Raw genomic sequence first — 12,517 nt, forward strand, 5'->3', positions numbered from 1 at the left:
GAACGGTTTTTGAGTTATAGCCCGGAAACAAAAGGAAACAGTAATTTGGTATTTTTGACTAAGTTTCCATGGTGACAGAAAAAATAACGAAAATGGAAGGTCCCCAATAGCAAAAGGCACAACTAGGGCACTAGTCTGATATATACAGAAATGCTTCAAGGAGCTGCGTTGAACAGTTATGGAGTTATAGCCCGGAAACAGTAATTTGGTATTTTTGATTACGTTTCCATGGTGACAGAAAAAATATCGAAAATGGAAGGTCCCCAATAGCAAAAGGCACAACTAGGGCACTAGTCTGATATATACAGAATGCTTCAAGGAGCTGCGTTGAACAGTTATGGAGTTATAGCCCGGAAACAGTAATTTGGAATTTTTGATTAAGTTTCCATGGTGACAGAAAAAATACCAAAAATGGAAGGTCCCCAATAGCAAAAGGCACAACTAGGGCACTAGTCTGATATATACAGTAAGTTTTATGGAGCTGCTTCGAACGGTTTTTGAGTTATAGCCCGGAAACAAAAGGAAACAGTAATTTGGTATTTTTGACTAAGTTTCCATGGTGACAGAAAAAACACCGAAAATGGAAGGTCCTGCAATAGCAAAAGGCACAACTAGGGCACTAGTCTGATATATACAGAAAGTTTCAAGGAGCTGCGTTGAACGGTTATGGAGTTATAGCCCGGAAAAGAATCTCGGACGGACGGACGGAGCCCAATTTAATATCCCCCGCAAACGCGTTTCGCGGGGGATAATAATCAATGTACCATTGGTGGAGAAATAACTTAACTAACCAACCAGCATTTTCTCCTGTCGCTACCACGCTAAGACACTCTTAATGATAAATATTTGCTCTGTAATTTGACTTAAAAATACAATATTGCATATATCATTTGATCATATGATATCTTAACCTGTACATCCAACTCCTTTTCTTGCTGTAGCAATTGATCCTTCTGTTGTTTGATTTGTAAGATTTTTCTGACAGTCTTCACTGCCTCATCTTTAAAAGTGATTCTCTCCTTTGTTTCATCCTTCTCTTGCAGTTGCTCTAGGTTTTCCAGTGCATCTGAAATATTGAATTATATAAAACACCACTCAAAAATTCAAAAGCTCACAGTAGGCATTAGTAATTATAGTAACTGTGCAAATATGTCTTCAGATACTCAAACTATATTACAGAAGTCAAGAAGAACTTCCAGATCAAGGTCAGGAGTTTAGTCTGGGACAGGATCGACCTCAAAGCTTTGACAGGCTCTATCTATCTAATCACTGGTCATCTGTAAAAGTGGAGAGTAATAATACATGAATCTCCCTTTTGTCCAGTGTTAGGATGCTTGCCCTGAGAGCAAAAGGTTGCTTGTTTGAGCCCCGGTGTGGGCAGGGTATTTTTCATTACTCCTTCCTATACATATCATACAGTCTCGGCATGGTAAACAATTAAACAAGAGAACTGTAATCAGTACAAAGCTCTCTTCACGGTCACAGTAGAATCAGTTTGTTTGGATTTAAACGACCCATAGGCTGCTGTGATTATTTAGGGTCATGGTGTCATGTGTCAATTTTATGTTCATAGAGATTTTTAATTTGGATACCAAATGTTGGCAGCAGTTTTTCGTTTTGTGTAAATATGTAGGTAAGAACTGCTCGCTGATCCCTATACCATACAACCGTAAACCAGTTTTGCTTAAATAAGTGACCTGTAAATGCGCAAAGCATTTCACGGTCTGCTCCCCAATCAGTATGAGAAAGTAATCATTAATGTTTAATGCGTTAGAACACTTAATCTTTAGATACTTTATTCTGGAATGAAAGAGAAATTTGAATGAAATACGAGGCCTAGAAATTTTGTCAGAACTGGGATTGATGCCATCAAGTATAAGATTTGGGTCATTGTGTGCTTTTTGCTTTAAGCAAAAGAGTTTTAGGTTTAGAGAATTTAAAGCCATTTTCGTCAGCCTAATTTTGAAGAAACACTCATAAGGTTCATCGTCTGTTGAAGGCAGTAGAGCTCAATGAGAACACCTCCTGATCTCTTTGACTTGACCTCCCCCACTATTCCCTATATTTCCTTCCTCAACAGGATGGGTTATAATAAGCGCTCATAAAGCTCTGGCCAGCAAAGTTTCACATCAGCCTCCAGACCATGGCAAGGTAGTAATCGTCCCGGTGGCACTAGAATTAGGGGGCAAGTTCTTGTAATCTATATTGCAATATTACAATCTTCAAAGATAAAATAAATATAGCCTAAATTAGGTTTTCATTGTAGAATGCAAGAATGCATTGAAATTATAATTATCATAAAACATATTTGACTTTCAGAAATAATAGTTAACCCCAACAGTCGTTTCGGTACCTGGTCGTTTCGGTACCTAAAAAAAAAGTTGTTTCGGTACTTTTCGGAAGTCGTTTCGGTACTTTAAGAGTTGTTTCGGTATTTCATTGTGATATTAAATAATGATAATTAACTGGTTGTTGGTTGTTTATTTATTAACGTTTAGCATTACCGTCTGATTTGTTTATACAATCACGCACATCGCACTTCAAACGTGATCACTGTTGTTTTCTAACTGAGTAGATCAGAGTAGCTCGAAATAATTACCAAATTGTCATAAAAATTAGAGTATCACTCTCAAAATTATCAATTATGTCATCATGGCATCGCCTGACATGTGCACCGAATGTGACACCATTGTTCGGCCTAGGCAAGAGGCCATACAGTGCGACTCTTGCAGCAGATGGCAGCACCGGACGATATATACGTCCCGATATACTTAGTTATATATACGTACGCGTCCCGATATACTTAGCAATTTGTTTTATTGGTTTTACATGTTATATATAGTCCCGATATACTAAGTAATTTATTTCATTGGTTTTACATGTTATATATATACGTCCCGATATACTTAGTAATTGGTTTTATTGGTTTTACATGTTATATATATATACGTCCCGATATACTTAGTAATTGGTTTATTGGTTTTACATGTTATATACAAGTCCTGATATACTTAGTAATTGGTTTTATTGGTTTTACATGTTATATATATACGTCCCGATATACTTAGTAATTTATTTTATTGGTTTTACATGTTATATATAAGTCCCGATATACTTAGTAATTTATTTTATTGGTTTTACATGTTATATATAAGTCCCGATATACTCCAGATGAATGAGTGTAACGTATAGAAGATGAATGAGTGTAACATATAGAAGATGAATGAGTGTAACGTATAGAAGATGTATGAGTGTAACGTATAGCAGATGAATGAGTGTAACGTATAGAAGATGAATGAGTGTTTACTGTTAACTGTTCTGTATTTATTGTTACCTGTTTTTTAATAGGAGTATGAAAATAAAAACATAAAATTGAATATTTTATCTTTTTGTCATTTATAAAAGAACATTATATTCAAAATGAACTGTTGACTATCCAGTCAGCACTTGCAAGTAACACTGTTCTAAATTTATATTATTTGCAAACAATAATTTGCTCTCATAATTTTCATTGGCTACGATCAAAACATGTTCAAACAACCGAAATTGGCAGGAATAGATATATGCGGTTCAATTTTGAGGAAGATATCAAATAGCCATGGCGCATGTCTTCCAACCTCTGACATTTGTAGGGACTCTAATCGTAGATTGTGACAGATTTAAGATGATGAAAAAAGGAACCATGAACAATGAAGCAATTCTGTTTAGCTCGAACAGAATAAATAGAGTCATTCATATTACATACGTAGTCTATCTCAGGGACGTTTATTCTGTTTGACTGTTAAGAGTTTTCTCCCTTTGTTCATTCAGAATACTTGGTAAAAATAGCATAACAATCGTCAAAACATGGTCTTAAGACGTTCATTATTGGTCAAAAATAAGACTTATATTCAAGTACCGAAACTACTTTTGTAAGTACTAAAACGACTTTCGCAAAGTACCGAAACGACTTCCGCAAGTACCGAAACAACCGAGTACCGAAACAACTGGGTACCGATACGACTTGAATTCACCCAAACAGCAGCCCTCAAACTAAATGTATATAACCTTAAATGAAATCATATAGGAGTTTACTGATGCTTTTCATCACTTGTACCAAAAACTTAACATTTAGAAACCGACCCTGTCACTGATGCCAGGGTGACAACATTAATCTCCCTTTCTCCCCAAGTGTAGAGCTGAAAAAGAAATTTCTGATTCTGACGTACATGGTGCCCCAATTCCACCAGCTTATCAATTACCAAGCACAGACCCATTGCTGAAACATGAACATAAAAGCTAAATAATTATATATGTACACGTATATTATCTACCTTCTAATTAAACACCATCTAGCTAGAGGAACAACTGCATGCTATATATATTCATAACATGCCTACAGTACTAGGACAGGTAGGATGAATCGACTTATTTATAGATATCCAAATAAATGTATTGATAGATGTTATATTAGCTTCTGTATACATAAACATGTATGCACTACATTCAATTTTTCAGTAGTCATCTCAGGTAAGTCTATAGCTACATGTCCCGTAATATAAGTCTGCCCATATAGACATATGATTGAAATTAATTAAAATGTATGTAAGAAAGAAGTTTGTCTTTTACTTTTCTTTCTATATATAATGATCATGAGACCTCAGTGTTTTAATTTTGATATACATTTTTTTTTTTTTTTATTCATGTTTAACTAAATTAATAGTCCTACCACAAACAAATGTGAATGTGGGTATAGCCTTATGCCATCTTTTAATCAAACTTTAATACTTAACAATGTTTTTTAAACTATAATTAAGGGAGAGAGATTATTTGAGTAAATTACACAAAACACTATCCATTCACAGGTACAATAATGTGCGATATAGAATAAAAATAATGTGACCGATTTGGGTCATTCATGCTGACATCACACTGCAGGTGATCAGAACCATATATATAGATGAGGCCATGCGCATGCCCACTTGGGGTCTTAATTGGCTTACGTTAAGTAGGGTTATATATACTGAAAAAATACAGGTGAGCTGATAACTTCTGATATAGTCATAGCAGTGAAAAATGAAAGGCACCATAGGAAAGAATTCAATCTTCATTTTGGTACACGACATTTAAAGTTTGGTTGAAAAATAAGGAAGAAATTGAAGCTGTCTATGCCTATTGTACAGTAATACATAGACAAACCACCAAAGTCAGACCACCAATGGGAGGGACTAAACTGGACATATCGACATATCACATGTATGAATGGGCTTATACTTTTTGACATATTTTAAATTTGACATCACTCTACAGAGTATGATATGATTCTTCATTAAATATTATATCAATTACAACATATAAGACGATGATAAATCGTTTTATAACAACCATTTACTTAACAATAAAAGTTTGTAATAGTAACAATCCATGCAGTGGGCTTAAAATAAGTATCCCCAAAACGATTTATTCTGAAAAATCACCCTGTCCACAAGTACACAGTGCATCGATCGCGATGACCTAGTCATCCTCAATCCCGTCCCTTCTTTCCTTTTTATATAAGTGAAGTTTTCTCAATACAATACAACTTACACATTGCTTTGAAGCAAATAGTTTAACAGTTCGCCGATGTTGTCATATCAGAAAACCTTGCTGAATGTTTTGATTTGTCCCTTTTGATTTCCGCGCGACATTTTCGGAAGTGCAGATAGTTATCTAATAAATACTAGTCACCGGCGTGGCGCATTCCGGATTTCCTGTCGTTTATTCTTGTATAACTAAGCTATCTCATTTAAGGTAAACATCATCAGAAATGAGAATGGAAAGTTTGTTTACAAGGAACATTTAAGATACCTCTGCCTACTGTTGTACTAAAGTTTATAAAATACTTACAAAATTAATAAGATGTTTATTTGCACACCAAGTATATATACTAGAATCTATCTAAGATAGAAAATGTCATGTTCATACATTCTATTCCGTAAAAGTATTATTTTGGACATTCCATGATTATATAACATAAACAAAAAAAATTTAAATGATAAATGTGATTAACATGATGGGATAAAATTCACAAGTTTGGCGAGGTATTTATTACAATTCCCTGACTTGGTATTTTTGAAAGTACAGTCGAATCTGTATTAACCACTCTAGGGAAGTTGATAAATGGTCTCTTATAGAAATCTTCTCTTAATAGAAATGGTCTCCGAGATCTTAATAGATCGCTAGGGACCACCATACACACACACATATATATATATGCCAATGAATAATAATAAGTGGTCCATTTAAGAAAAAAAATATAAGAGCAGGCTTTTTCCTTCTTTTTATTATCATTATTATTATTATAAAATGGCAATGATAATGAATATTGTGTATGATAATAATAATAAACTCTCCATTTGAACCAAAATAAGATATTGTAAAGCTTGTTTTTACTTTAGTTTTTTAACATAATATGTATTTTTAATGTCACATTTTTTAAATTTTCATTTCAAACATTCGACTATTTTATTTATAGTCAGTCTGGATTAATATCCATATGATATCAATATCGCCGAATAGTGAACGGTCGTCCGTCGCATGCCGCAAGCCTTTAAGAACCTGGGTTAGAGAAACACAAGATGCATAATTGACTGTACTGAAATATTCATGCATAAATATACACAAATCGTGGCTTCATTGAAACTAGCAGTAGAGAGAGTTTTGATCTCTCCTATCAAAAATCTAGTTCTGTTTTTTTTTAAGAACCAACAATACATTTACCTTCAAGAGATATATCCATGTTTTCACTATCGCTGATAATGCCAGCATCATTGCAAGAGACGAAAAGAAAGTTGGTTCAGCACTTATTTAGTGTATCAGAGTAAATTAACATGGATAGATGATACAATGTATTTACAGGAATCTTGCTATCAATATGTTTATTCGTCATAATTTCATTTTTTTACGTATTCTGATGAAATTGACTTTCGACCGTTTGCACAACACGCTCGGTATAAAAACTTTCTTTCTTATACATGAATCGTTTTTTTTTTCTTATTATCATTTCTGAGACCTCAATCTAAGAAGAACACTAGCCCGAGTACTATCATACACGTCAGTGGCGTAGGAAGTCGTCAAAAAGTGGGGGGGCAAAATTTTTTTTAACCTTAAATTTTACGCACTAAACAAATCGTATCCCATCTCCGCAAAATTAGGCAATAATTATCATTTCAACATCCCATGATAATTTTGATAATTTATGTAGTACAAAATAAGTTATTTACGCAAATCAGGATATACTATTTATGGGAAAACATGAATCACCAGGCCCGGCCAGGATTTTCGAAAGGGCGGGGGGGTCCAGTAATTTAGTAAGAATGCGAGCGCCGTAGGCGCGAGCCTTTTTTTTTTTTTTTTTTTACGAGTGGTCTGAGGGGCCGCCCAGCGGGTCAAGCCCTCCGCGGAAAATGAATATAGCACATTTCCAATAATTCGGGATCAGGCGTGGATCCAGGAGTTTTCGAAAGGGGGATCCAGTAATTAAGTGATAATGCGAGCGCCGTAGGCGCGAGACGATTTTTTTCCCCTTTTTGCGAGAGGTCTGGGGGCCGCCCAGCGGTCCCAGGGTGGCGAAGCACCCCTGTGGATCTGCAATCGAAAGGGGGGGCAGTAATTTAGTGTTAAAGCGAGCGCCGTAGGCGCGAGCCGATTTTTTTTTGTATTTCCTCGTACCTGTCGGTAATTATTATCACTCTATTCACGTTAAAACCGCGCATTAGTTTATCATCAACTTATTGAATCTATGTGATGAAGTTAAGCAAAATTTCGTATTAAGATATAAATATTGACTTACCAGGCTATTGCAGACGACCGACACACAGGTCTGAGGATTGATATAGTAGTATAAAAGTCGGAATGTTCCGGATGTACAAGATAAAGTTTTTATCGTTGCCTTCAAGAAAACATTATCGGTTCGAAAATATACAGATATTTATCGAAATGAATATATAAATTCGTGTTTTTTCCCCTTTTTTTTAGATTTTGGATGTCAAAAAGTGGGGGGGCAAAAAGATATGTTTGCCCCCCCACTGAAAAAAGTGGGGGGGCAATTGCCCCCCCTGCCCCCCCGCTTCCTACGCCACTGCACGTTCTATGCTCTAGTAACCGTTCCTGGGCATGGACATAAATATTGATTCGATACGAGTTTCATTACCGGTGTCATAACTTAAAAACCTGTTCTATTACATTTTGCCCCCGGATGTGAGATTAGTCAAATCTTTTCTTTAAGAACCCGGTCAAAAACGCTTTTAGAACCAAACAGTTCACCAAGATGAAATTAACATATGACCTTGCCGTAAGACATTGGGACCAAGATTGCATTTCATTTTTTTTTCCAACTTTAATCTTGAACAACAAATCAACAACCAATTAATTAATACGTATACTACACATATTATTCTATACTTACCGTTAGAACAGTGTGGCCTGGGCGGACATCATTTTGCTGTTGTCATCATTCCATTTTTTGATGCGTTGGATTTTGCTAAATGGAAGTGAAATAGGCCCTACATTGTATGCTATACAAATAAGGTTACCGCATACATGATTATGATCAATATGATTGTTGCTTGAATGTAGCATATATATTTCTTTACTCATTTGTAATATACGTTTGATTTCTGAACAAGAGGCCTAAAGGGCCTGGATCGCTCACCTGGTTTTTAACTTGTTACAGGTGTTAACACAATCCGATTAAAATACAGATCCTCATCTTATACTATTTTGTCAACACAGGGACAAATAATTATGAATTCACAAAGGCCTAGCTCTGTGACACTGCAAGTTAGATGCATAATATATTACCCTTTTAAGACTTGTCTGTGTACAAAATTTAATCCATCAAACTTGGTAAACATTTACTGAATTTTTTTTAGTTTAGTTTAAACATATTTTATTGCCATAAATTGACAAAGGGATTAGTCAGCAAGTTTTACCAACTTATAAATGACTTCTCCTATAAATCGTAAGAGGCGACTAAATTTGGGATCTTATCTTTTCTCTTCTTTCTGAACAACTTTCTTCTTCCTAATGTCTCCCTTGACAATGCCTCACTTTTGGCCTTTAGTTGAGCGTTCGCCCCTGTGAGGAAGGCTTTGGGTTCTGTCCCCTAGCCGAGACATACCAGAGTCTTTAAAAATGGTAGTTGCTACTCCTGCTTAGCGCTCAGCATATTTGGAGTGGGACGACTGGTTCGCCCGTTGTCAGTATAATGTGACCAGGTGGGGTGTGCTGCTGGGTGTCTTCGGCAGTATGCTTCAGTGAGGTAGCACTATAAATCGGCAAAAGTTCCGGCCTATCACAAGGAGACTTAACACGAACATACCGCAGCCTCCCAAAACACACATACGCACTCACCACACGCATACATGTCGCACGCACGGGAGGCCGTCCTTAAATGACCTTAGCTGTTAATAGGACGTTAAACAAAATAAACCAAACCAAACCAAACCAAACCAAACTTCTCCCATAATGATAACACAATAATAGATAATAACATATTCCCATGATGGCATATACAAATATTCAAAAATGTGATAAAGAAACGAAAATATAATAATTGACATATGAGAAATAGTATTTTTATAGGAGAGAGAGGGGGGAGGGGGGCAAGGAGGGGATAGGGGGTAGGTACATGAAAAGTTAAATGACTGCTGGGTGGTGGTTCTCCGATTTTTCTGACACAGACGGCACAAGTTATTCTAATCGCTATTCAAATCTTTCGGCTTGTACTAAATGTTCATCACATCCCGAGTGTCTTTCTCCTGGGTCCCTCTGTTTCCTTCTATTATATCCGTATCACATGTGTAATCTGATCGAGAAGGATCAGAAACACGACCTATAAATGTTTGGAATGAATTCAAGTATACTTAATCGATAAGAAAAAAACAACAAACAAACAAACAAAACAAAACAAACAAACATTTACATGTATATATCATATGGATAAATGGAGCATTTTGGATTAAGTTGTTTTTGTAATTATTAGGAAAATGGCATGAAAAGAAGCGGAGATGGGGAGTTAGGAAGTGATAGTTAGTCAAATCTTCCCGACCTTCTCAAGACGTTTTGCACAACTTTGGCGATTTTTATATTGTCAGCTGAGGAAATATTCGAGTCACCATTGCAAAGTACATCTACATTAACAGGACCGTACCAGGTTAAATCAGCAATAAGAGTTCCTCTTAAGTTATTGTACAGGGGACAGTTAAGGAAAAAATGACGGGAATCTTCACAGGGATGTCCACATTGACAAGCAGGTGAATCAACGAGATTGGTTCTAAAAAGATCATAGCTTAGTGCACTTGCTCGATTTCTTATTCTGTTGTGTAGAATATTTAGTTTTCGAGGACCATAGCTGATAAAATGCTTGTCATATCTACTGTTTACTGTCATAGATTTTTTTTAGATTATATTTGAAGGAACTTAAAGTAGGTGAGTTTCTGATAGTGTTAAATACATTCCACAGTTTTGAAGTAGATTGAGGAAAGAAAGAGTTTTTTGATAATTGTAGACGAAAGTGTTTTTCCCTAAATAAATCTGCATTTCGTAAATTATAAGGAGCAATGTTGCCAATATACATTGGCAGTAGGTCGATAAGAAAACAAGGTGCCAGATTATTGACTATAGAATAGAATAAGGAGAGTTTCCGAGTATCTCTTCTCTTCGAAAAGGGTACCCAACATGTTTCCAGATATAAGGGACTCTGTTTTTGTGAATATAGGCAGCCCTGTGACTATTCGTGCAGCCTCTAGATTTATCTTTTCTAATAACAATGAATTTGATGCACCACAGTTGTAATTTTTGAGTGAATAAGATTCAAACAATACTTTATTTCTGTAGGGCAGTAATTCTGTGATTGTACACGTAGTTACCTATGGAATGGTTCGCACATTCAAAAATTTTGTGGATGTATGAATACATACATAGTTTCACGAGATTGTTACAAAGGGCAATTTTGGTACCTGTAATATGTTTTGATACAAACTTCTGTTATCAAATGTGGTTGATATTTACACAGGCAATATGTCTTCACGTGAATTTCACGTGAAAAGCGGTAAAAAAGTGAATTTCACGTGAAATTTTTGTCCATTTGATTTTTATATGCTGTTTTTTTCACGTGAAATTCACATGAAATTCACATGAAATTCACGTGAAGAAACATTGGCTGTGTACCTCAGGTATCCTGTTACAAGATCGAATAACATTACAACGGGCAATAACTCTGTAAATAATTCTCCAAATGTTTCCATTTTCTGAAATTTGTGTGAGCTCTTAATGGCCTTCATCAAACTTGGTCGATATTTACTCTAGTTATCGCGTTCACAAGGTTTAGTAATAACTCTGCAAATGACCACACGTTTGGCAGCAAAGGCAGAATTCCACTTTTTTTGTGTGTGTGACTTTGCTTGTTTGATTCCTGCAATATTGGAAAGTGTGACCACTGGATACAGTTTGTACCCGTGAGTGCATGTTTAGCAGCTACAGGATACCCATCAAATATATGACAGGGAAGCAATTTAAAGCTTCACAAACTGAACTTTAGGCCAACAGCTTAATCCATACCAAAAGGCATAACCAAAGGGCAAGCGGTTCTATGATTGTAACTTTATAAAGGCTGTTTAACTGAAAACAATAAAAGAAGAGCAACACCATTTTTATGAAATCTGCAGGCAATTCGGTCGTCGTCGGAGGAGGAGGTGGTGGTCATCCATTTAAACAAACTTGTTCGTCCTTCACCCCCGCATGCTAAAGACCCAATATCAACTCCTTGGCACTTTTGGTTAAAGAGAAGAAGTCATTTAAACATTTCAGCCTATTCAACCCTGTGACCTCGAATGTTGCTGAAGGTCATCCATTTGAACAAACTTAGTAGACTTTCACCCTGGCATGCTTAAGACTCAATATCAACACCCTGGCACTTTTGGTTATTGAGGAGAAGTCATTTAAACATCTCAGCCTATTTGACCCCTGTGACCTTTAATGTAAGTCGAGGTCATTCATTTGAACACACTTAGTAGCCCTTCACCCCAGCATGCTACTGGCCTAATATCAAGTCCCTGGCCCTCTTGGTTATTGAGAAGTTGTTTGAAGATTTTAGCCTATTTGACCCCTGTGACCTTGCAAGTAGGTAAAGGTCATCCATTTGAACAAACTTGGTAGAGCTTTATCCAAGGAAGCTACATGCAAAATATCAGTACCCTGACCCTTCTGGTTATCAAGAAGAAGTCGTTTGAATTAAAAGTTTACGGATGGCGCAAGGCGGACGGCTGACGACGATGGATGATGACTATATATGTCATCCTGACTCTTCGGGACAGATGACCTAAAAACTAATTGGTCAGAAGCTAATTAGATAAATGGAAACTTTGAGACCAGTTTCATAAAATTTCATACTAGGTATGAAAACATTTGAGATACTTTTATCACATAACTCAGAAAGTATGTCATTTTGGGAAGTTTTGTTGTCTAGAATTGGAGGGCAAAATCAAAGGAAGACAGC

At 36.1% G+C, this 12,517-nt stretch overlaps 1 protein-coding gene across 2 annotated transcripts in view; it reads right to left on the minus strand.

Moving 5' to 3' along the window:
- The window catches only part of LOC117316826 (centromere protein O-like), a 32,252-nt gene extending 26,572 nt beyond the window's left edge, over window positions 1–5,680 (minus strand). For both annotated transcript variants that reach the window (XM_033871605.1, XM_033871606.1), the window contains exons 1-2: window positions 5,566–5,680; window positions 912–1,066 (exon numbers count right to left, since the gene is read on the minus strand). In XM_033871605.1, the coding sequence (XP_033727496.1) occupies window positions 912–1,066; window positions 5,566–5,569 (159 nt within the window). In that variant the 5' untranslated portion in view covers window positions 5,570–5,680. The remainder of the gene's footprint in view (window positions 1–911; window positions 1,067–5,565) is intronic.
- Window positions 5,681–12,517: the final 6,837 nt, after the last annotated feature.

Source organism: Pecten maximus, chromosome 18 (assembly GCF_902652985.1).
Source record: "Pecten maximus chromosome 18, xPecMax1.1, whole genome shotgun sequence".
Taxonomy (NCBI): domain Eukaryota; kingdom Metazoa; phylum Mollusca; class Bivalvia; order Pectinida; family Pectinidae; genus Pecten; species Pecten maximus.